Source organism: Nelusetta ayraudi, unplaced genomic scaffold (genome assembly GCF_046127955.1).
Source record: "Nelusetta ayraudi isolate G7.1 ecotype Tasmania unplaced genomic scaffold, CSIRO-AGI_Nayr_v1 ptg000094l, whole genome shotgun sequence".
Classification (NCBI taxonomy): Eukaryota; Metazoa; Chordata; class Actinopteri; order Tetraodontiformes; family Monacanthidae; genus Nelusetta; species Nelusetta ayraudi.
Window position 1 is genome coordinate 1,976,940 of NW_027466144.1, and position 25,346 is coordinate 2,002,285.

The following is a 25,346-nucleotide window of genomic DNA, read 5'->3' on the forward strand; positions in this document are numbered from 1 at the left end:
AACATCCAGTTCTCTATCAAGAGGAAACGCTTGCTGTCAGAGTCTGCTACCTCTACCACAAACTGAATCACATGACTGACACAGTGCTGCAAGGCATGGTGGGTAGTGAAGTCTTTGTGTGTCTGTGACCGCGAGCACCGCATTGCCGCCACCAACCGAAGTAAACTGACGCAGGTGAAGCTGATGGAGTAATTTAGCTGCGTGTGCAGTTGTTTTATCAAGAGTTCGACGTTCGACGTATACTTCCGCGTATTTGAGGTATTTTCCACACATATAGCGTCCTAAAATAAAGCCATTTTTACGCCCAGCGTCTTTTCCCTCTTAATTGTTGTTCGACAGTTGAAAAAAAGTTGATGCTCGTGATGCATTAATTAGTTAGCCGCTGTGCTAGTACGTAACTAGACGCCCGCTCTTTAAGCACCGCCTTTTTTTTTTTTTTTAAATAGGTAATATTGATTAACAAGGAAATATACAGACAATACGTCGTTCTAATGTATGTATTATTTTTAATCGCGGAGATACATGTGACGTATTTCGTTGACGTTAAATAAATCATGACGTAAATACACTGTATATTCTTGGGAAGTATGGAGCGATTTAGTACCATGCAAAGCAATTTAAAAACAGAAACGACGCTAAACCAATAAGGTGACTGCCATAAATCGAGGAGTTCTTCCTTAAATTAAGCAATTTAATTAAATAATAAATTAAGCAGTCTAGCATTTTTAGATTTGCATTAAGCACGCTCACGGTAGTTTTTTTTTTTTTTTTTTTTTTTTTTAATGATTCTGCTCATTCAAGAATCAATTAAGAGTCTCATGTAAACCACTGTATAACACTGCAAATGGCAATTGTGTGGGATTAACTAAAGAAACGCAAAAAACAAACAGTATTTTCATATATCATACATATTTACGCATTATACATTTATTTTCTTTTTTCAAGGACCTAAAAATCACTAAATACATTTTAAAAACAAATCTCTGGGCCCTTCACCTTACTGACAGTTATCTGCCCAATTCTAGATGAATACCAAACCTATGGTTTGCCTCTTCTTTATGATGATTGTCCAACACCCCCACCTCGCCTCATTCATCCTCTGGAGAATCCTAATGCACTGATACCAAGGGGGAGATTTTTTTTTTTTTTTTTTTTTAACAATCTACTTAGCAATGATTTATTGATTGTGGCTTCCACCCTCACAGAGAATTACCGATCCTTTTTGGGAAATCAGATTTTCACACCTTCAGTGTGTATGTGGCCCAGGTCTCCAGAGACTGTGTGAGAGGAAACTGACTTTGAGGAGCAGTGGTGTGTGAACCTCTACGTTGTCACCCGCTCCGCTGCCAGTGGTGTGCCTTGCGGATTGCCCTGTGATTCTCTGCCGCCCTCTCCATAGTACTGCATTATTTATTGGTGAGTAAATACAGTTACTGGTCTCCATTTCAATATTTTTTTATTCCCTTTCAAACCTTTTTAAACACTTCATTCACCCACTGTCATATCATAAACATGCAGCAGCCTTTCGAAACATCTAAAAAAAAGAAAGAAAGAAAATAATAAAAACAACCGTTGCCCTCTCTTAGGAGGAGTCAGATTAGTGTGCTGAAAGCTTTGATGCTCCAGAATGTCAGGCTCGTGGATCGATCTAGCAAAAAACACGCGCACACCTGACCAATCAGAGGCGCCTATGTGTTGTGGACCTGCTGGGCCCCGTGCTTTACAAGCTTCAAAGAGCTCCTTTTAATACACTGCTTTGATAGCCCTCAGCCTTCACTGACCCGACGACCAGCCACTGGGGAGCGTTTTAGCTTTAGTAGAGTAGAGATGGATAACTGCTGATCATATTAATGAGTGCGGAGAAAAATTGCCTGCAGTATTGACGTCTTCCACCGTGGGCAATTTCAGTTCAGATGGTCATGCAAGATAAATGAATGACATAGTGAGGTTATGTGAAAAAATATATATATTTTTGCTCTTTGTAATATGATTAAGGCTGCTTTAATTTAAATACAAGTGAGGTGGACACGCATCAGGGATTTTTTTTTTTTTTTGAAAATGTGCTGAAGATTCATGTGCCAGAGGCGGGAACAGTTTTGTTTGATAACCCTAAGGGGGAGACAAATCATCATCTATCATTCCACATTAAGCACTCGGCTTTTGTGTTCAAGCTGTAGTCGCACATGAGAGCGCAGCCGGTGCCTTTTTTCACAAACTTTACTTTTCTTGTGTTCAGAAATGGTTTAATGTTTAAATGTTTCCCCAGTTGGTCATTTAGAGACCAAGTGTAATGAATCATTGCCGCTTTAAAATTTCAACAGGATGTAAATACTGTTTGAATAAAAGTTTTGTGTGGAGTTTTAGGCATTGTAAGTCATTATGATACAAATATAATAATTAGTTTATCATGCATAAAAATATCATTTTTGATTAAACATTAACTTAAATGCATAAAGTCAGTTTAATAAATGCTAATTTTACCCTTGATTTGATTTCATTTGTATTAGAAAGAAATTAAGGCATGACCGCATCTTGAAATATTAATCTGATATTGACTATTTCAAGCCAATCATGCCTTCTTCCTGACAGCATTCCACCACTGTGCTAATTAACTTCAGCTTTCAGAGATAAACAGCCAAGAACCGAAGCAGTCGTACTAAAGAATTTTGTGTTAAAAACAGGTGTTGATGGTCCTTGATGACATCACTATGTTAAAATATCGTTTGTGAGAACTGAGAATGCACTGGTAAATTATGACAATACACACCCGACAAAATTGAGTTTGTTTTCCTCATGACTGAGATGTCTTTTTCACTTTTACACCACAAGAGGGAATTCCTCACCTTTTAAATTCAGGAAAGAACGTATCAGAAAGCTTACAGTTATAAACATTTACACTATGACACTGTGGCCGAGATGAAGTCACGTTTAAAACAATAATGTTGAGTATCACTTCTCTTTTCTGTGCTCTATCAGTAGAGGAGCCTCCCATTCTGGAGGACAGGGTGCTACCGAGACCCCTCAGCCAGGCAACCTCGCACTGGACCAGCAATGGTAGGACCACTTGTGCTATTAGCATGGGTATCTGATGACACACAAGAGTCTGTGCTAACCACTCATTATTCGGCCACTGGGGGATGTTTGCTAAATGGGATGCAGGGGGGTAGGAGGGACCAAGTGCTTTTTCTTGTTCTTGTAACCTGTTCCTGGGTTGTGGCCAAACTGAGTGAACAAAGAAGAAATGAGACAAACCTTCACCCTCATAATGGCTCTCACACAAACCTATATTTTAACCAGAGGTCAGAAGATTACTTTAAGCCAAAAAAAAGCAAAAGGGGGGGGGGGGGGGGGGGACGCCAACAGAAATATCCATTTAGATGTCCACTGTTTTCACAAATGCCTTATAATAAGATTGCGCTCATCCCATTTTGTTTGATTCATTTACTGCCGGGGCTGAAATTCATAAACGCGGCCAATTTAGTCGCAGTGGCTGCAAACAGGATAGCCAGTTTGGGGGCGAAGTAATTAACAACTGTGAAAGATGGTGAGAGATGTGTTGCCCCCTTATCCTGCAGCCTCAGAGGGCAGGGGGAGATTAGAGCTCTGATCTCATTCCCGGCACTTGTTTGGAGTCTGTCAGGAAGAGAAATGCCAACATTAGAGAGGTACGGCCGCACTCCTGATATGATGAAATAAGGGGGAAAGGGGAAAGGGAAAAAGATGGAGGGATGGACAGAAAGCATCCTGCCCTTCTCCAAAGTGTCAGCAGCTTGTTTATTCTATTTTTCATCGTAGCTGCCGGGGCAAAGATTCCCATTTTTCCTTTATATTTCCCCCAACTCGTAACAAAAACCACCTCTCTCATTTTTTATAGGCCTGGCAAACTCTCATGCCCCGCTGGAAATTACATTGTGAAGCGGCAGGAATTTCAGTGCAGCCGGTGCTCTGCCCTGTCCCTCCGAGCTTTCAAACAGTCAACAGACTGTGAAGAATAAATAATAAAAAACTATTGATTATTTTGATGACTGCAAGATTCAATTAGGTATTAATTTTGCCCTCCAGTGGACCTATCAAGCAACTCAAAGCAGGGGTGGTGGGAGGCGGCGGCGGCAGGCCGGGGGGCGGGGGGGGTTGGACCCAAATGCATGCAGAGTGCGGCCCGGCTCAGACAGAGGGGAAAATGTGTTTACCTCGGCATGCAGGGGCGTGCATTGATGCACGGCGTCCCACATTTAAGTGCCGGGCAAATTAAAGCGTGATGACTAGTGACATTGTTGCCAGGGATATGAGTATTGACCAGCCCTGGCTCACATTTTTAACGACAGCTTAAACTCCCTCTATTGATTAACATTTTCATAGATTATCATGTGTCAAATCAAAGGGGGCTGATTCCAGTGATGTGCACATTAAAAAGGCCCCTCTGGGCTGAAACCCATCGACCACGCTTGGAAAAGTGTTGAGGAGGAGCAGGGGTATTCATTGATGCCGTCGAATGATAAGTGTCACCCACCCCACCCCTTTCTTTTTTGTCTTTTTTTTTTTTTCTTTGTGTATGTTCTGGTCCACCCATCTTTTTTTTTCCCCCCTGACGTATTTAAGTTGATTCATAAATAAGGAAGAGGACCGTGGGGCTGCCGCCTGCTGTCACAGAGCCTTAGGTGGGTCGAACACTGTCTGAGGAGCTCTCTGGTCAGGGGACACGAGAGGGAAGAGACAGAGGGAGCAAAGGTGGGAGGGACGGAGGAAGGGAGGGGGTGTGTGTGTGTGTGTGTGTGTGTGTGTGTGTGAGAAGAAAAAAAAGAAGGTGGCGTCTCCAGTGCCTGTCTGAGGAAGCGACCCCAGGCTTGAACCCGTGGCGGTCTTTCAGTCGCACAAAGGTTGATTTTGGCTGCTTCTGGTTCAGTGGGGAACATGTGCGAGCTGGTCTCTGGGCCGCTTGGCGCCATGTCTCAGCAACTGCTTGACCCGCCTTAACATTTTGAGTTTTTTTCAGAAAAAAACAAAAAAGAAAATCAATCGAAAAAAACCTCTCCGCTGAAGCTCTGTTTAGGTCCGAGCAATTTCAAACAGCGTTTAATGTGCGCAGGAGTGGAAGGATAGAAACGTAGTCTGAACTTCCTTCCCGATTCCACGTTTAGAAATCGAATGTTGACGAACGTCCCACACTCCCCAACACTCTGTTACGACCTTTTAATGTGACGCTTTGTGAATCTTTTTATTTTTTTATCTCCCATTTCAAGATGTTCCAACAGATAAGCTTTATCTCCAACCTCCGCTTTGCTCACTTGGACGCCGTTCATTCTCATTTCAAAGTGCCGCAAATAAATGAAAATAATTGGTATAAAAGAATATTGTACTTGTTCTTCATCGCTGACTTCATCTTTTGTTTAAATCAGGCCTTGGCTCCCTTTCTACTGTACGTTGTCACGTTTAATCTCACTCTATGTCCTCTGCTTTGTGCAAATTGGTGTAATCGCTGGTATTTTCCATTTCTTTTCTCGTGCCGTTGTGTTTATTCCATTTATTTACCACCACACAATCAATGATCCTTTGTAGGGCTTTTTTTTTTTGTTTGTTTCGTTTGTTTGTTTTTTTCCTGCTGTCAGCTCAGCGTCGGCCGGAGACGCGGCCACACGTCAGGTAGTAATGAGCCCTCGGAGACGGATGCGCGGCCGTTTTGTGGGGCCGCGGGGTGCAAATGGTAAAGCCACGCCATCCGTAACAGTTCCTCACCAGCCGGCAGAGGCAGCGGCAGCATCAGCGGGGCAGCACCAAGCAGCCTCAGATAAAAAGAGGGAGCCGGGGAGGGAGGGAGCAGGAGAGAGAGGGAGAGTGATGAGTGAGCAGCAGAGGAGGCAGAAGCCGGGGTAGTAGAGGGAGTGAGTGGAGACAGAGCCAGAGAAGTAGCCGGCGAGGGTCCACACGCCCAAGCTGCATCTAACCAGGGGTGGGTTTTTTTTCCCCTCCTCCCCTTCCCACCCCCCCCTTTTTTCCTCCTCCCTCTGCTGCTTCCCACCTGCCTGCGCTCCCAGCTCCCTCCAGGATCCGATGATTACGGGGCAGCTCAGCAAGCCGCTGCTCTCCCTGCGCAGCGACATGAACGCGGCTGAACTCCGGGCGGACGACAAAGCGGCCACCCCAGACAGCGACCTGAACGACGAGCCCCTTCTCCTGCCCTCCGACGCTGCGGACAGGGAGGGCTCTCCCACCAAGCTCTACAGTAAGTCGGCTCTCTTTTCCTTTTCACGCTCTCGTCGTAAACGAAGGAACATGTATTAAGAATAGCGGGTTGAGGTCTGTTTCCAGCGGCAGCGGTGAGGTGAGAGCAGAGGGCTTCCTGCGCTGGGACAGGTGTGTGTGTTTAAGTATGTGTGAAGCAGCAAAGTTTCAGAGTCGGAGCATCTTTGAAAAGTTCAGATATTTTAATCGAAAAATATATTTGTCATTTGTCAAGACACTTTATTCAATCTTCAATTAATTTAATTGTTTTTCTCATTGTGATTCTGACATGTGAGTGATTTTGTATTGCGGGTGTCTTTTGTGTCTTGTCACTTTTCCCTCACATCTAATAAGTAAAAGTTGAGGCTGTGTGCTACACAACTGTGTGCGCATTGTGGTCTTGAAGTAAAACGATAGTGAAAGTTAAACTGAACAGGCGACGTCTTCACAAACAGTGAATGCTGAAAGTGTTGCTCAACAGTCTTTGACTTGAGAGCAAAACACCTCTGTTATCTATATATAATAACTATATATAAGATAAACACCTGCAGAGAAGAAATAATGTGGCTGCTTTCAGGGTGTTACATTTCCTTAGCATATTTATAATTTTATGTAAATGTTTTACTTTTTTTACTATTTTGACGCCTACAATTTAAATTAAGCCAGTTTAGTGTCAGTGGGCCTCATTATTGTTGCAATTCTTCAATTATACAATTATTCTTATGTTATTTACCTCAATCAGTGTGTGTGTGTATGTGTGTGTGTGTGTGTGTGTGTGTGTGTGCTTTTTATGACTTGCCTCAGTAATGAAGTGTAATTTAATTTATTGAGTCTGAGCATCATCATACAATTACTGTTTTACTTCACTGCTGTAAAAATAATTAAGTAGTAATGGATAGTAATTAGTAATTTAGTTCTGCACATTTTAGACAAATTTGAGAAGCATTATAATTATAAATATTACAAATTCATTTTGTAGTCATGGCATTTATTTTTCTCTCGACATGCAAAGACATTTTAAATATTTTGTATGGAAAAATTTTATGAAACTTTTATTTTAAAAAAACAATTCACATTCATGCTTGTGAACACAAGAAAAAATGATTTATAAATTGCTTTGATTGTGGCTTCCGCTTTAAATGATTTATAGAAGCAGTCCTGTTTTTTTTCCCTCAGTTTTTTTTTTCCTTTTAGACAAAAATTAGATTGTTTGCATGTGTGTGAGGGCCATTTTAGCATATACATTTAGTTATGAATTTATGTGGCAGCGAGCAGGGCGTGTGTTTGTGTTTTCTGTATCCCAGCAAGGGTTGTTAATTTAATATGTCAGAATGTCTGGGTCTGTTTGTGTTTCTGCAAAATGGCATCGCTTCCACTCTGTACTTGAACTTTGGAAGGTTTATGGGAGGGCTGTCTAAATATCTCTGCTCTACTACATCAGTTCGAAGCCTTCTTCCTCCTCTGTTCTGTTTTTTTTTTTTTTTTTATATATATAAGATTAGGCCAAAGAGTCGTCTGTGATTTAGTCTCTGAAATGTTCAATTTAGTCTCATCAGCATCACTTCTCTCCCACTTCCCTTTACTGATATTACTGACTCCATCTCTGTTTCTTTCCAAAAGAAAATTCTCTTTCATACATACATGCCTCAGATGTTTATTTCCCATTTTAGAAGAGACATTTAAACCCAGATAGCAAAGCTCCAAAGCAGAGAATATATCTTTTTTTAAAATGCATATAAGTACATGTTCATTTTTGGAAGTGCGTCCCTCTTCTGCTTTGTTTTGACTTAATTCACGCTGCTTGGAACGGCTCCAGTGTGGCTCGTGAATTTTGGGCGCAGGGAGTCTCCCGCTCTGCCTGCATGGTGGCGAAGCCCTCGGCTGTGCCAGCGGCAGCTCGGTCTTGGATCTGCTGCCCAACCTGTGAGGCCTGGAGGAAAAGGCAGGGATGGTCCAGTGGATGTGACACACTTTGTGTCTTCTGCATGGTGGGAGAGACGGAGCAAAGGAAAAAAGTGAGAGAATCAGAGGCAGTGGGGGAAAAAAGATACTCAGCATTTTTTTTTAATACAGTTCTTTAAATGCTGCCAGACAGTTGGAGAAGGTCGGGTGATAGTAATTGATTGTGATTGCTCAGATTTTTGTCTCGTCAGTATTGGCATAGCAGCTTCTCTTTCTTTTGTTTAGCTTTTGTTTTGCTCTTTTAGGTACAGCAAAGATTTTTGGAAGGTTGAGCATATTATATGCTTACAGTTGACACCTGTCTGGGAAGTTCTCTGTCTAAATGAGTTTCTAACCCTTTCAAGTAGCTCATTAGTTCACATTCAGAATTGTAGTCTGCAGTCCTAAATCCTCCAGCCTCATTGTATTTCTGAAATTCTGAAGACACAACAAGTTTGCAAACAAGATCTTACACATAGTCTGCACCTCACAAAATACAAATGTGTGACAGTTTTTTATTTAATGTTTTTGCTTTGTTGCTCGTAATAGAATGGGTGAAACACAAGCAGATTCCTCTCATTTATGTCCACACTTAAACAAAGTCGCGTGTGCAGAGAGAAACGCACCAGTTGCTCCAATGAAATGCACATGATGCTTTTTCTTTTCCTTTCAATGAAGTGCTATTATGTTGCCATGAAAGTCGCGTTGCCATGAAGAAATCAATATGGAAGGAGGCGAAAGTAAAGAACGTCTTGACTGTGGTGCCTGAAATAAATACCAGAATGTTTTCCTCTCGATTCAGGAACATATTTGTTAAAGGAACACAACCCTGCCAATGAGACCTGCCTGCAGTCAGTCCATATAGCACTAGTACTGTCTAACAACGGTAAATAGAGACTGTATATATATTTTTTTTTCCAGCTGCGAGTACTTTCTAATGTCGGTCTTAATGAAATATGTTTCTTTTAACTGCACATTCAAGCATTTTCCAGAATAACTGACATCTTCAACTTTGGGATATTAAGTAGATTTAGTCTCCAATATTGTTATGAACATTATGCTTTGTTAAATTCAGAATGACTTTTTATTTCTTTTCTGAGTTTTAACTCAGTTTAAACAAAGGCTTTGCTGTAATACTTCTAATGAATCAGCCTGACGTAATTAAGCTCACAAGTCATGAATCATTCATCAAGCTGGGAGTCAGTCAGTCTGGGTGTGCACATTTTTTAATTGTTTAGATGACAGTTTGATTTGGCAAAAATGTCTTGCAGACAAACTGCACACAACAATATACATGGTACAAATGTGATGAATTCATCATTTTATAATTGGCAGCAAATGCGCACGCTCAGACTGCTTTGATCCACCTCCAACCAGAGCGAAACCAACCTTTAAGATCAGTGAGTTAATTAAGAAAAAATCTAATCTAATCTGAATACATAGTAAACTTCCGTAGTGGCTGTGTTGAAGGGCCAGGCAGCTTTTTCCCTGTGGCTCGGTTTCCCTTATTGTCATATCTAGTCAGCCTTCCTTAACTCTTTTTTTTCTTTGCTTGACAGAGTTGATGTATGAAGTGAGGAGAGACAATGACAGTGGTGGTCATGTTTGTCCACAGTAAATTGTCCACCTTCCACACCTAGTGCACGCTCGCCGCAGTAGTGAAAGGGTCAGTCTCCTCCTAAAAGCTGTGCCTGTGCAAATAGTCTTCCACTCCAACTAACAGGGGCGACGAGGCACCACAAACATCCTGCCGCCTTGTATTTATTCCAAGCAGAAGTGGACATTAGGTGGAAAAGCGGTGGTTAGTAGGGCAAGCAATTCACACAATTCGCACACACACACACACACACACACACACACACACACACACCCTCGTTCCAAAGGACGAGATGTTGTTGGATGTCTACAGTTTCTGTCTCTCTCCTCAAGCAAATCTCCCCCTTTCAGACATCAACAGACAAGATAATAAGACACTCAGAGCACAATTCCATATTATATTCAGCAACCAAAGGCTCATCTCTTGTCAGTTTGCATTTACTCTCTCAGGGATGTGACGCTTCTATCATCATGCTGTCAAAGAGAGCCAGGCTGGAACGACAGGAGCACTCATTTCATACACTTACTGTCTACGTGAAATGGTCTGCACTTATATTCTGCCAAAATGGTGGAACATTTTCACAAAGGTCACCTCCAGATACCCTCACCACCACCACCCCCTGCCCAAAATGAATCTTTCATTGATTTTTTTTTTTTTTTTTTTTGAATATTGGAGGTCACTCAAAACAAAAAGTCCAAACCAAATGCCATATTTACGCCAAACCTTGTTTGTATGTCTTTCCAAGTGGGGCTTTCATTTGATTTCTGAACTTTTTCAAAAAAAAAAAAGAACGCCTGAGACTGTAAATGCCAAAGTTGAAGATTGCAGTTTTTATTTTCCTTCTTTCATCTGTTTAAATGTGCAGTTGATCAAAAATCATTTCATTATTTGACACAACAAGAGAGAAGTATTCGTTCTTACTCAATATTTGCTGAACATTTAGCAACAACCCTGCCGCACCTTTGAAAATATCCAGACAAGTGAAAATTGACTTTATTGGATAAGGTTTTTTTTATTCGTTCCATATTACATCTGCATTACATTTTTATTTAATTTGTCCAGCGAGGACTAAGTGTTATGTGACACAGATACAGGGCAGAGCAGACGCAGCCACATGCATCCACACATACCGCTGCGGGCGCGACTTCTTATTATTTTTGTGTAATCAGCTTAGTGAGCGGAATGCACGGTGGCACTGGCTGCTTACTGATGCAAAGAGCCCCGTAATGTTGTTGGTGAGGTTAAGTAATAAAGCAGCGCAAAAAACCCCACTGCTGAATGGGCTGGCTAAGTAAATAAGAGTGGATAAAGGAGGAGGTGGAGGAGGAGGAGGAGGAGGAGGCAGCACGAGTCTCTTGCCAGGAGGTGGATCTCATTATGGGGATTTCAGCTGCCTGCGCAAACTTGAAAACAAGCTTAATGCATGCCTATAAAGCAGGTGTAATACATTTGCTAATGTGGCCGCAGTGCCCACAGCGACGGCGCTGCAGTCGCGGCGTGGCACAGAGGACAGCGATGATGAGCTGCAGACAGGCTGGTTGTTTTCCATCAGCAGAGGTCACCAGGTTTTGGAGAGCCTTAAAAAACAAACAAAAAAAAACGCAGCATAAACCTACATCTTCCTTTAGAAAAAAAAAAAAAAAGTTTATTATGAGCCCAAAGTATATTCACAGAATCACATTAAAAGTTCCGCCGTCCACCACCTTCGGAGGAAAATAAATTGAATTCTGGTGTGTGTGTCTATTTTAGCAGCGCACCTTCTTTAAGTTGGTATATCATTTTCCAAAAAAAAGAAAGAAAGAAAGAGAGTTCCATGTCTGCGGCGCTCTCCATAACCAATATCAATAAGCCTTTCATGTACTGCTAACAAAGAGGCATCGCATCTCCTGCCACGGACGCGCTCGGTGTTGTCGAGATGTAATTGAAGCTGCAAGGGTCACATTTTCCAGAATAGAAATTACAGACTTGTCTTTGACTTGTGTGGCGTGAACCAGAGATGCATCCCACGGCCCTCGTGTCCTTCACAGGCCTTTATTATTTATAACGCGCGCTCTTTGAGCAATGACCAGTACTAATGCATAACCTTCTGTCCTTCTGGCTGATTCGCTTCCTTTGAAACCCGAGATTGAGGCAGGAGAAGTGGGTGTACGGCGGAGGAGGCTGGGGTGTGGGCGAATTGAGGATGGGTGGGTGAGCTGGGAGGGGGTGTGTGTTGCCAGTATAGGGCAGTGGAGATCCAGGCTATCGAGAAGTTATTATGGTTTTTTTTTTCCCTTTTATATCCGAGGATATGGAATAACAGTCGGATGATTCTCTTTTTTTCTCTCCCCCTCCTCCAAAACAGAGTTACGCGCTTCAAAGCAATACTGTTTCCTCGACGTCCCTCCTTTCACTGTTTTGTCTGCTCCACAAAAATTATGTGTTGGGTGAGGGGTGGGGCGAATCTCTTTTAGAAACACGAGTATTCTCACTTGTTTCCACCTTCACCCACTCACTCATTTCTCACAGCGGAGCCGAGCGGAGCGGAGCCGGGGATCACCTGACGGTATCCTGCAGTGATTAAGCTTGTGCCGCGGCACTGGTGTGATCCATTGTTATTATACCTCTATGACAGAAGGAAAGGGGGGGTGGGTGAGTGGTGATGGTGGTGGTCGGGAGGCCGGGGGGGGGGGGGGGGGGTGAGCGAGCAACGGGTAGAAAGTGGGACATAGGCAGCATTAGTGCCGGATAGCCTGGGGGGCTCAGGCTGATGTGTCAGGCATGACATGTTGGTGTCTGGCCTCCTACGCGCACACACCAACACACATGTATTGCCCTCTTGCCCACTGGCTACTTCTAAATGTCCTGCACTTGACCAGATGCAACGCAGGATGGAACGAAATAAAGATAAGGTCAACTGAATTTGGATTTTTCTCTTTATATATTGATATATATAAATCAATACTTTTTTTGGTCCGTTTCTTTCCGCTTTGATTGTTGCAAATAAATAAAAAGCGGCACGTTGTGAAATAGTAAGGTATATGTTCACACAAAGATGGCAACCCTTTATTCATACAAGGTTGTGTGTGCACCGATCAACACAGATGCACGAGGCTGTGTGTAACTTCTCATGCAAAGAAGTTATCAAAATCATCAGCTTTTGTGTGAGAGATTTGTACTTGTACATTGTGTTCTTTGCTTCTTTATCGTAAATGAATACAATTCATTTGGATGACGCCTCATTGATTAAACCTGCTATACGATCAGCTTTATTCAGGTGGCAAGATTGATTGGTTCGCCGCCGCGTTCATGTTTATCGCAGCTCATCATAAGAGCCTCGCAGAGCAAACAAAAGCTCTTTTATTTTCCCAGGGTGTTGTTGCGGGCGGCCGGCGGCAGAATCCTATTTGCGGCAAATATCATTTAAGTAATTTAGGAGGAGGAGCGACGGTGGGCAAGGCGCCTCCTAAAAGGCTTACGGCCTCCTAAAGCGGCTCTTCATCTCACCGTCGCTCCCGCGCTGATGGCCGTAAAAGGATGAGGAATAATTTGGACTGTTGCTTGCCTTCAACCCCGGCCTAATCAGGTTGACATTGCTCTGGGAATGAGGCGGTGGTGGGGGCGGCGCATCAGAGCAGATGTGCTCATGTTTAAAGTGTCCCGAGTCCCCCCGTGAGGATGCGACGCGAGCGCACCCCCCCCCACCTCTCCTCCTTTCCCCTCCTCTTGCCATCGCACCATCCCTCCTTCTTGACCTTTGAAACGGGCCTCGCCTCTTCTCGCCAATTTACCTCCCTCCGGGTCCCTCTCGTGCCTCCAGCCCCACTCCAGCATCAAGGGAGACGCAGGTAAGAGGCGGGGGCAGAGCACTCTCGTGTCAGAGAGCCTTTTTGACGAAGACCCCGCGGCAGAGAGAGAGAGAGAGACAGAGAGAGAGAGAGAGACCAGCGTTTTGCACCGCTTTCAGCAACATTTGCATGCACGCCCCTTTCCACCCGCTCATCAAGCGCCGGTTGTCGCTTGCCGCACACTAGCTGCGTTTCCATGACCCCTAGAATTGCGCAAACCTAAATATCACAATAAAAAAAACTGGTAATGGGAACACCTAAGCTTCAGCTATGGCTAAAAGGTTCTGACGCTCTCGCAAAAGTGTCATGCAAACACGTTTTTACGTTTTTTTTGCGCCGACAAACTTTGCAACTCCCCTCCCCCCAGCCCCTCCTCTTCTTTTTGCGCTCGCAGTGCGCTGCAGAGATGCACATCTTTCCTTTTCAAGCGCTCTCCACCGGCTCCTCTCTAACTTCTTAATTCCACCCTGTTGCCGGAATAACGAACGAGATGGATTCTCACTCTCGCCCTCCGAGGTCCGAGCCCTCTTGTGATGAGGAATCAGGAGTTAATGCTCAGGCCCCAGAGAGATTGCTCTGGCCTCTACTCCCTCTTGCCCTGCGCCGAGCTCTTAATTAAGGAAATGACCGTCCTCCTCGCAGCGGCGCCGGCTATAATGTTGCTAATAGTCTTGTGAGCAGCTACTCAAAAGTCGGTGTCTGGTGAGTTCTCTATTCCCAGAAACACTACTGAGACACTGCGGCCTCTTCAGCTTCCAGCTCCCTAACAGAGTATTACTTTGGTGGCCCTGAGGGAGCCATCTGACTAACGGCACCTGGAGTTATTGGCAGCGGATTATTCCCTGTTATTGTTCAGGGCTTTTGGTGGAAGTGAATGAACCGCAGGGATGAATCACTCACTGCTTCTATACATGCAAGTTAGAGAAAAAGACAATATTGCAATCAAGCTGTAGGGTCCAAATTTTCTAAATCTGCTGCTGAGTCTGCACCTTAAAGTCTGCTAATATCAGCAAAGAATATCATATAGTTTGACAGGAAAACAATTTCATCATCATATCAGGGTAATAGTGGACCATTGGTGTGCATGTAAACATATTCACAGATGGGGTTTGCGGTCCTCTATTTGATTCACATGTCATCTTTCTCTTGACCCAGACGACTGGTTTCATAACTTTTCAGACTTGATAGCCAAAACGTTCCGCTGTCGTGCGGGCAGCATTAGCAATCCATGTGCTATTCACACAGTCAATGGTAAAGAAAAAACAATCTAGTACAATTGGTTTGGTATTGACGGAATTAAACCTTCTGCATGAAGTAGCTTTGTTGTTTATCCGGCCCCGTTCTTCACGCTTCAAAAGCGCTCGGCGTCCACTTTGCGCTCTGTATTAACGGACTGAAAGCACGCTAAACGTTGAAACCTATATTAGTCTGCACCTCGCCAGCGCCATAATTGCTGCTTCTTTGATAATGCAATTCTGTCGTGACAATAAAACGTGTAATTTACTTATAAAAAAGTGTCTTTCTTTTTCTTTTTAGACTTGACATGAGTTATTTTGCCCTGGCTGAGACTTTACTGGCGAAATGATTGACAACATCTTAATAGCAAATACGTGCGCTCAGTCAGACATTTTCAAAAGGACCATTATAAAAATGGGGGTCGGCTGTTCTTTCTGAATAGGCTAAATCGTTACCAGGCCTCTCTCGTACATTTGACAACTTACATAATGCATTTCCACTAAAATAGCTTAAGTGTTAAAGCTTCTTTTATGGGCAGAAATTGATTCATGAATGCACTGAGGCGAAAGCTAACGTGCGCACAAAGCCGTCTATTTTATTCAGACTGTCAATGTATGAAGTGGTTGCATTAGACAAGGTGGCATGCTGATTGCTTTATGAAATCCAGGCTAATTGTTTTGTGGTGCGGTCCTTGGGGCACCGTGTATTGAGAGGGGCCGAGTGAATTCAAATAAATGTAGCAATTTGCCGCCGCCTCCCCACCCTCCACACACGCACACATACACACACACACACACACACACACACACACACACACACACACACACACACACAGCGACCCCTACTAACACGCGCACAGCACAAAGAGACCCTCAGCCTCGTGTGGCATTGAAAGTCGCTCTCCAGTGGCCACTTTGCTGATCAATGAAAGGGAATTTATATAGCGGAGGATATTGGCAATATTTCCATGACATAAGTCACAGCAAATTGCACTCTGTGCCCTGTAATAAATCTCATTATTTTACTCGCGCGGCGAAAGGTTTTCACACTGTGAGTGTCATCGCGTCGGTGCCAGAGGAGGAATTCATAAAACTTTGGCTAACTCCGTTAAGGTCGCCGACACACGTGTACTCGCTCAGGCGAGGCCTTCGTGTTGCATTTAGGAGGATGTGGCGGGGGCGCGGAAGAATGAGCTGCTCAGAAAAGTGCTGAAAAGAGAGCTGAAGCGCGAACATCCGAGATAAATGTGACGATACGTTGAATGTGCGTCGCCTCCTCTCTGGTCCGTTTGGCCTCTTCACAGAATTCCTCTCGCATCAATAGCGCAGTTCTTCTATTTTACCTACAGAGCTTTTCAGCTGACAGGAAAAAAAAATCCCTCCCTCCCTTTCCTTCTCGTTCTCTCTCTTTCTCTCTCCGTAAATCCATTTAAGAATCACTCACATGAGATAAGTACATTTTTTTAAGAAAAGCCAAACATGTACAAATATCACAGTAATAAAAGAGAATTGAAGATTGACTCCCTGGATATTTCTCCTGTCAGCTGCTTAATTTTGTTAAAGAAATTACACAAATCCTCTTGGGTGTAGATGTGCATGTGTATTTATTTATTATTGATTTTTTTTTTCTCCCCCTCTGTCTGCATTAAACGTGTTAAAGTCGCAGGTATTTGCAAGGGGACTAAACCCTCTTAGATATTGTGAAATGATGCAGTGAAAAGCATCAAGGAATCATCATTTATAATGCTGCCCGGTCACGAGCCGCCATGGCTGTAAAACCTACTATTAATGTTATTGACAGTCAGCCTAGCGTCAATGCCGCGTGTCTTGAATGAGCTCATTGGCTGAGCTACGGCAATAATTAGCTGCCGGGAAGTCAGATTATGATAATCTTTCTTCTGCGTGCCAAGACAGGCACAGCGCTTCAGTCGCTCATATCTGTGTTTTCAGATTGATCTTAATTCTAGATACCAAGTGCACACTGTGATCCATTATGGGTGAAATAATTGCTGAAAAGAGACCGGCACGTCAAAACGGCTATAGCCTCGCCGGGCTGATAAGCGCGAGGACCCCTCACGGAGGAGCGGGGCCGGCCAGACAGAGAGGTACAGACCAGCCAGAGGAGCAGGCTCCCCTCTGGGCTTTCACATCAGCCGTCAGACGCAGGAGCTCGCATAGGTCGCGCACATTCACCAATTATTTGGATTTTATGTAAAGAAGAGATGATTTCTGTTGGCGGAGGAGACTCTTAAAGACGCGACGCGCGGAAACACTTGACAGGCCAGTGGGCTGCTCGGCTGCATGTTGTTCGCGTGGAGCTTTTGTTTTTATTGTTGTTTTTTTGGCAGGAACTGAAGAAACGCGACTCTTTCCAAGTCTGTTCATCCTCCAGTTGTCGTTACAAGATAATACGGCGGAGCTTTTTCTTTTATTTTCTTTTCAGAGGAGAAAAATCTTCTGTGTCGAGGTATTGATCGCAATGGTGTGTTGTTGTTTTTTTCTCGCCGTTTTCTTTTTTTCTTCTTTAATTCATTGCCAGCCTGTGCTATTCATTGTGCTTCCGAGGCCTTGATACGCTTCTTCCTGGTCAGCTTGAGGAAGTTGGTGTGTTTTTATTTTTTCTAAATAATCAGATACCGACGGTTTTGCAGTATTGTGTTACCCAAGTTGCAAAATGCACTGCAGGGCTTAAAAAAAAAGGGGGAAAAAGCCCTAAGTTTGGGTATGTGCTCGTGGTCCTGGTGGTTATTATCACCCCAGATGAAGCTGTGAGTGGGTATTATCCATGATATTGATGGCCGGTCAGAAAGGGAACGCCGTCTCCCTCAGCGCCACTCCAGTCTCACCTTCACCTTGTTATTCAGAGGAGATCGATTCCTTTTTCACCAAGTTACACAATCTTTTCAGCTCCTGTTTTTGGCCAGAGGTCAAAGTTCACCCACCGTTGTGCGGTGCCGTATTGAATGAGCGCTGGTGCTTGTGTGCTTTCAAGTATGATTTTGGGAGTTTCTTTCTTTCCTCTCCAAATGAGAAATCAAGAGTTTGAACTCGAGAGTATTTGATCAAAAAAAAACCTGCACACTAACAAAATATCCGAGACATATCACATCAGCACTCTTCCTGCAAACCCAACTAGCAGACATAAAAACAGGTATTTTCAAGTTGTAAACAGAGAAAGTCAAAACGCTAAGTTCTCAACAGCCAGCAGGCAGACAGACAAATGACATTTAATTCAGTTCAATCCAATTTTTCCGTCTCTTCTTCCGGTGGGACTCCCTCGTCTTTGCGCTCCACAAAGCCTTTGTGTCAACGTGGAGACGTCACTCGAGCCAAAGGGTGAGGGTCGCGGCCGCCACTCCGCTTTTCTTGGAGCGAGGGATCCGCTGCGTTATCCAATTGTCGCCATCCTTTCTTTCCCCTGCAGCCATCAGCCGGCTTATTACCGTTGCCCCGTTTGGTCCGCTCCACTCGGCCCCTCCTAGCAAACAGGTCTAATTGTGTCTCAGTGCTGCCGGGCTCAGTGCGGAGGGTGGGGCGGTGGGATGGGGGACACTGGGATGAGTGATACTCAGTGATGTAAATGGCTGAATAATATGGCCTCGCGTCTGAGACGGGGCTCTATCTCTCGGTAGTAATCTCTGCCATCAGGGACCCGCCAGTGTGCATCATCCCCCATCAGTGAGCTCCTCCGCTGCTCTGTAATGTATTCAGCGTTACAGCAGTTATTGATAAATCGCTTAAATACAAATTCCCCCCTCATGTCCCGACTGCCCTTTCTTTTCTTCTGCTTTTTTTTTTCCTTCCTGCAAATCTCTTGCGCGGCCCCGGCGCCGCTTGTTTTCCTGCTCCTCGTGTCTGTGTTGACTTAAGGCCGACTCACTCTCTCTCTCTCCCTCTCGTTCTCATTTCTGCTCCCCCAGGAGGCCGCGATGGTTCAGTCCAGTCCGACGCCAGCAGCAGTCCGTCCGAGCAGAGCCAGCTTGGCCAGTCCCACCCGGGATACCCAATGGGTCCGCAGGTGAGCCGCACAAAACCATTCTTTGTATAGATTATCATATGAGCAATAATGTTTTTAAGTTGGTCCTGGTTTATCAGGTAAATGACAAAGATATAGATCAATAAAAACAAATAATAATAAACAAGTGCAGGCATAGTTAACGGTGTAATTCAGTGCACATAGACAATCAATGTTGCGAACCCCCAGATGTCAGCACGTCATGTTTCTCCTTTTATTCAGTATAGTGCACGGATGCCGTCTTTGACTTGTTGTTCCTCAGCCCAGGGGGTTCAGAAAGCTTTGCAGATTAATACCCATGTAGAAAAAGTCCCATCTGTTCAAACGAATCCCATCCGTAATTGAATCAGGATCAAAATGTTTCGGATATTAAAGACGCGTTCTTGGTCTTACATTCGCGGCCATAACACAAAATACAAGTTCAAGAGTTTACAACTAAAGAAAGATTAATTATAAAGTGAAATCCTGAGGTATCTGTGGTAGCTGGTGTGCTACCCTGTGATGTAACCGAGAGGCGGCTCTAATGAGGTGACACGGGGAGCCTGGTCAAGGCCAGAGAGGCCCCGCCCGCAGCCTCGCTAATAGCTCAATTAGGAATTGTCCTCTCTGATTGGATTTATTGGCCCGGCGACTTCGCTGATGTTTAATGAACATCTATCTCATTAGCGCCGCTCAGTGTCACAGCTCAACACACACACACACACACACACACACACACACACACACACACACACACACACACTCAGCGCTTTGGGTTTCCGCCACTCTCCTTAATAAGGCGCCAGTGCCTCGGCTCTGCGCCGCACGGCGACACTTTATCCTCGTAAACAAAGGAGGCGACGGCGGAGCAGGAGAGTCCGTCTGCTTCGACCGGCAGTTGTTTTGTTTTTTTTTCCAAGCGGAGAATTCCCACATGAAGGATTCGCTGCTCTGCAAGTGGAGATAAAGAGCAGGCTTAATTAAAAGGTGTTTTTCTGTTGTTGTTTTTTTATTACAAGCACCTTCGCAGGTCAGGGCTGCTGTTTTTGGTTATAGATTAAAAGCGAGCACTAAAGGCGGATGGATGAGGGCTGTGGGGGGGGGTAAAGCAGCGGTTAGTCTGAGCCGCAGCAGGCGGCTCTCGGCAGCCACCGTCTAATATATTAATGCTGTCAGTACAGTCTGGGTGAAGCTAACACTTTTCAGAAACAAAGGCGCTCGGCATGCCATACCCAATTCTCCTGCTCCGGGATCAATATGTTTTGATAGATTCTCGCTCCGGCGCCGGATATTGTTCGAACAACCATTATCCAATGGTAGTTTACCCAACATGAATCCACCTTCCTTCTGTTTCCCCACTCGCAGTTAGGATGACAAAAGTCTGCTATCTGGGTGATTATAGGCAATTTCTCAGTGCCAGAGCTGCCAGGCAGATAGAAGGGCCTATTCTCCCCCGATGGGCAGAGAGGCTGGGTACCGAATCCTTCTCCTGCGCCGGCCCCGCTTCCCCATCCCGAGCCCCAGTGTACACCCGGCCTGCCTTTCTGTGTGGCCCCTAGGAGGCCGCCACTCAACACGCAGCTGTCGAGCCTGCCAAACGCCGCCAAGCAACTTTTCAGCAGCACCTATGGAGAGGAGGAGTGCAGGGCAGGTGGAAGGGGGGGGGGGGGAGAATGTGAAGCGGAGATGAACAATTTCATTGACTCGCTTTGAGTAAAGGCTGGCGACGTGGCTGCAGAGTTGAGATAATGTTTATGTGCAGCATTTCTTCTCATCTCTTATTTTGACGTCGCGCCAAACGCAGCGTTCTCACCTCAGATAAAGATCATAATTAGTCCTCAACCGGTGGCGCAAACAGCCTTAAAGTCTCAGCTGAGTCAAGAAAGAAAATATGAAAAAAAGCTGCACCTAATGCTAAAAGAAACAAGGCTTGGTCTGATAATTGAGGACTTGTCTTTTAATGTTATTCCCTCATATGTGAGCCCGGCAATCTTACTTTGCTTGACTCCGAGAGGGAACGTTCAGAGGCCTCCTTTGATTATGTGCCGCTTCGAATTCAGATTACACTCGATGTAAAACGTGAGATTAAACGTGTGCCACTTTCAGCTCAAGCCGTGCTTCTTTTGTTATTGTCCTTTGAGGATTCCTTTAGCTTCTGTTATTTATTCCCATCCCACCCCAGTTAAGAGCAAATGCCATTTTGAATGCTCTCAGAAGCTCCGGATGCTGTCATTTGTTTTGAACCGTCGTTGTGTATCAAAGCAAATGTTCAAACAAGGAGATGCCGACGCAGTGCGTGATAACACCCGTGCAAGCAGTCGTCACCTCTTTCTTTTGCTTAAGTCTTTAATAGATTAAAAAAAAAAAAAAAAGATAAAGGTGTGTGCTTGTCTCTTAATGCGAACATTTCCCTCGCTCGCTGCACGCTTTGTGGCTCTCACGACTTTCCCACAATCCTGAACGCCGATCGCATGGACGTCAGGGCGGGTGTGCAGGCTTGTGCCGGGTGATCACAGTGACACCCCTGTCACCCAGGAGCGCCAGGTTCCGGGAGCCGCCCGGTGGGGCTCTACGCACCAGTCGGCCCGCTCTGCAGCCTGGTGCCAGCTGCAGACGCACCGTTGCAAAAAAAACAAAAGTGGATAGCTGACAATTGGAGTTAAAGGCCTGCGACTGTGAGTCAACACAGTGCAGCCGGGCTTAGCCAGCAACGTCCATAGGCTGCTGTGCCGCGGACGCGATGCGAGCCGACAGTGTGCTTTTGCTACTGCGTTCCAAGCAATTCAACTCGATGCTTAAGCAGTAATTTCCCTTTTTTTTTTTGTTTTTTTTTTGTTCTTCTCCAGCGTCTTCAGGAGTTTTATGCCTTCATCATAAACTCAGTTTGACATCCTCTGAAAGGTCTTTTTTTTGCTGTTTTTTTGTTTAATCTATTGCCAGAATGAATGAAATTTTAGGATGCCATTCAATGTGCACTCATACAGAATCCGGGGTTGATGCAACGCTTCCCACTTGTGGCTCAAAGCACTCTCGTGAAAAAAGAAAGAAAATCTGTGTTGGTGTATATCCAAATCCACTTCAACAGAAAATGCATTTGAAGAGATCTTCTGCGGTGTAAAATATCTCGGAGCGATGCTTTTGATAACATATCTTTTCCTCTGTGCGTATGACTGCAGAGATTCCGCTCTCACTAATATGAATGAATGGATATGCGGAGAGCTAAGAGTGATGTGTTATATCCCTCATCAAAGAGTTGAAGTACTGCTACTTTAAAAAAAAAAAAAAAAGAAAGAAAGAAAAAAAAACATATAAAAGCGCTGTGTATTTCAGGCACATTTCTCTGGCACCAGCGCTCAGTTCAATGGGATGAAACACAAATCGCGGCGCATCTCTGTGAGAGAAGGAAGGAGAAGGAGAAGAAGAAAAAAATCTCAGCTTTTTCACAAAGATTGGATTTGATCTCTGTCAGCGCCGGCGGCTGTGTGTTTTGATTGCCAGTCTGCAACGCAAGCACAGAACAGAATTCATCGGCAAAAACAACTGCATAAGAGCGCGTTGATTAGTGAGAGTCACGTTTGTCACATCTCTCCCCCCTGCTGCGACTCGACTTGTCCTCACACAGCGTCCCTGCATGGGGGAAAAAAACTATGTATTCATCATCGCTGATGCAATTAATGAATGTCGTGTCATCTTGTAAAAATTACACATATTGCTGCCTCAGAACTAATGATACGAGCGTGATAAAAGAAAAAATAACTGATCTTTTCAGGGTTTTTGTCAAATGCAGACACACGTTTATTAAGATAATAATGCATTGTAATCCATCCGTCTGCTGCAGTCCCTCCTGGTGGCCCAGCAGCTGGCCAACGCAGTGGGCGGCGTGATGTCCGGGGGGGCACCCGGCATGAACCAGCCCATCCTCATCCCCTTCAACGCAGGCGGACACCTGGGCGGCCAGCAGGGCCTGGTCCTCTCCCTGCCCACCGCCAACATCCAGAGCCTGGTGGCTGCTGCGGCTGCGGGGGGCATCATGACGCTCCCCCTCCAGAACCTGCAAGGTGAGGGGCGGGGCCAGCCACAGGTGCACCGGGACGCCACATATACCCGAGTAGTTGGCTTCCGCTCGAGTAAAATGAATGTTTCTGAAATTAATTGCATTAATTAATAAATAAATATTTATGGGGGGGAAAAATTAATGAAAACTTAAAGGTGAATGAGTATCAAACTATTTCAAGTCAGTCATTTGAATTTTCCTGGAGGTTGTATGGTTATTCGCAGAGCCTTGTGCAGTAGAAACTGTTGTGAATAATTACGAGTGTTATTGTTGTTCCCCACCACTTTGTTTTACGTCCATCAGATGACACGGAACAGTTGTTGTTATTGTTGTTTTCTATCCCCCCCACTATGAAAAAGGGGCTTTACAAAGCTTTTCAGCAGGTAAGAATCCTGCAGGGAATTACATCCCGACCAAAAAGCCGCCGTCTTCAACTTGCCCAGAAGAACAACCGTATTAATTACAGGTCACCGTTTTGCAGCGCAGCGCAAAAGCACTTTCTGCCTCTTCCCTGTGCGTAAGAGTGCACCAGACTTCACTTTCTCTCTCTCTCTCTCTCTTTTTTCATCTCCTTTCCACCTCATCTGTCCGTCCGCATGGCTGTGCTTATCCTCTCCGTTTAAACTTTAATGGCAGAGTGTTCTCTTTTTGATCATAGTTGTAAATGGTTTTCATTTTAATGTTTAAAACATTGTCTCTTTTATACCATTAGATTGAGGGACGGACGGGGGTCGGGGGGCGGGGTGGGGGCCCCATCAGTCATGAATCTTGGATGAGAGGCACTAATGTAAAAAGATGCTGGGCCACATGTAAAGCAGTGTGTGTGTGTGTGTGTGTGTGTGTTTTTTTAGGACGGCGATTACAATAATGCCAGCGCGGCACACAAAGTGCAGCGAGGGGCTTCCTCCATGTGAGGAAATGGATGGACAGATGCCCTGAGTGAGGAAATGCGAAGGTAGAAGCCTAATGGACACAAACATGCATAAATAACAGCAGCCATCGCTGTGGGCAGAGCTTTTAATAAACCCGAGTCTGTCCAGTGAGCCCTTCAATGTATCCGTCAGTGGCCGACGATAATGGGCCCAGCAGGCTCGTCTCACTCACACTTCAACACATCTTCCTCCTCCTCCTTTCCTTCCTTCCTCCCTCCCTCTCTCCCTCCCTCTCTCCCTTCATCGCCAGAGCCGGACAACCCGCCGGGTCTCGGCGATCTGTTGAACTTGACTGACAAACACATTGTCAGGGTGTCGGAGCCGCCGGTTCTGAACGCTCCTCTCGCTCATCCTCTTAGTTCCTCCAATCAGAGCAGCCTCCTCCTCCAATCCCTCCGTCCATGAGAGACGGTGAATCGGACGGTTTTGGGAGGAACACCTCCCTCTCCGGCAGATCCGTGTTTTGGTTTGGTTTGGTTTTTTGTTGTTAGTTTTTTTTTTTTCTTTTAAATATGTGGCCTGACATTGTGCCAGTTTGCACGTCGTGCTGTCTGGAAGGGGGCGCTGGGACGTGAGGGGTGGTTGCGTTGAGGGGACCTCCGCCGAGAGAAAGTGACACGAGTCACGAGTGAAGCTAAATGTCTTGACTGTGTGCGAGGCCCCCTCTGGCCACGCGGCGCTCCTCCACTCTGCCCTGTCCGAGCTCATCACGGCTCGGCTGAATGAGGCCTGCTGGCGCAGCACCTCTGTCAGACGGCCGCGGCTCCAGCCTCTGCCCTCTGCAGACCCCCCCAGTCCCCCGCCCACTTCCCCTCCCGGGTCTCTGGGCCTGATTAATCACACGTATGATGCGGGAGAGCAACCGGCTCACTTCACCAGCTCAGTAGCATAGTGTGAACCTCACTTGGCTACCGCTGCTCGCTAATTAACATCGCATCAGACGCAAGCCAGCTGCGAGTCTCGGTAATGAGACTCTGGGAGGAGCCCAGCCAGTGGTTGTATTTAAATGTAATGAGGCGGCTAACGAGCGGCTAATAAGGCTGCTTGTCTTCAGTTCAGAGCGGAGGGATTGTGTTTCACATAGAGGCGCAAAACACTCAAATCATGCTCATCCGCCGCAAGACTCTAAATAAATTCCAGTGTACTTACTTTCAAAAGTGAATAAAATCATTCGTTTTTATTCTGTTTGCCAGAATAAAATAAATGTTTCACTCTTCGGTGCTTTGGAAAATAAATGAAAAGGCTTTTTTCCCCGCGCTGTTTGTAACAGCAGCGTGTTTGATCGCGCGTTTTTAATCACGCAGATCAAAGCCGGCTTTGTCAGAGTAAGTGTTGACGGCGGGGATCTGCCGGACCGCTGCGAGCGCCAGGAGTGCAGCTCCCTCGGACTGTGATGAATAACCATCGCTGTAATGGGGCTCGCGCTACCAACTTTGGAGCGCTCGCTTAAGTCAAGCCGGGCTTGTGGCGTTTCTCGCTAAACACAGGCTCCAGTGTAACCGCTTATTTGTCAGAATGATTTATGCCCGCAAAAGATTCGGCGAAAC

At 45.2% G+C, this 25,346-nt stretch overlaps 1 protein-coding gene across 2 annotated transcripts in view; it reads left to right on the forward strand.

Moving 5' to 3' along the window:
- Nucleotides 1-139: 139 nt before the first annotated feature.
- pou6f2 (POU class 6 homeobox 2) overlaps nt 140-25,346 on the forward strand; it is a 64,017-nt gene continuing 38,810 nt past the window's right edge. Inside the window, exons 1-6 of one of the 2 annotated variants that reach the window (XM_076047435.1) lie at nt 140-258; nt 1,206-1,416; nt 2,980-3,054; nt 6,033-6,220; nt 18,740-18,837; nt 22,652-22,871. In XM_076047435.1, the coding sequence (XP_075903550.1) occupies nt 6,049-6,220; nt 18,740-18,837; nt 22,652-22,871 (490 nt within the window). In that variant the 5' untranslated portion in view covers nt 140-258; nt 1,206-1,416; nt 2,980-3,054; nt 6,033-6,048. The remainder of the gene's footprint in view (nt 259-1,205; nt 1,417-2,979; nt 3,055-6,032; nt 6,221-18,739; nt 18,838-22,651; nt 22,872-25,346) is intronic. The other variant, XM_076047437.1, reaches the window with a different exon arrangement.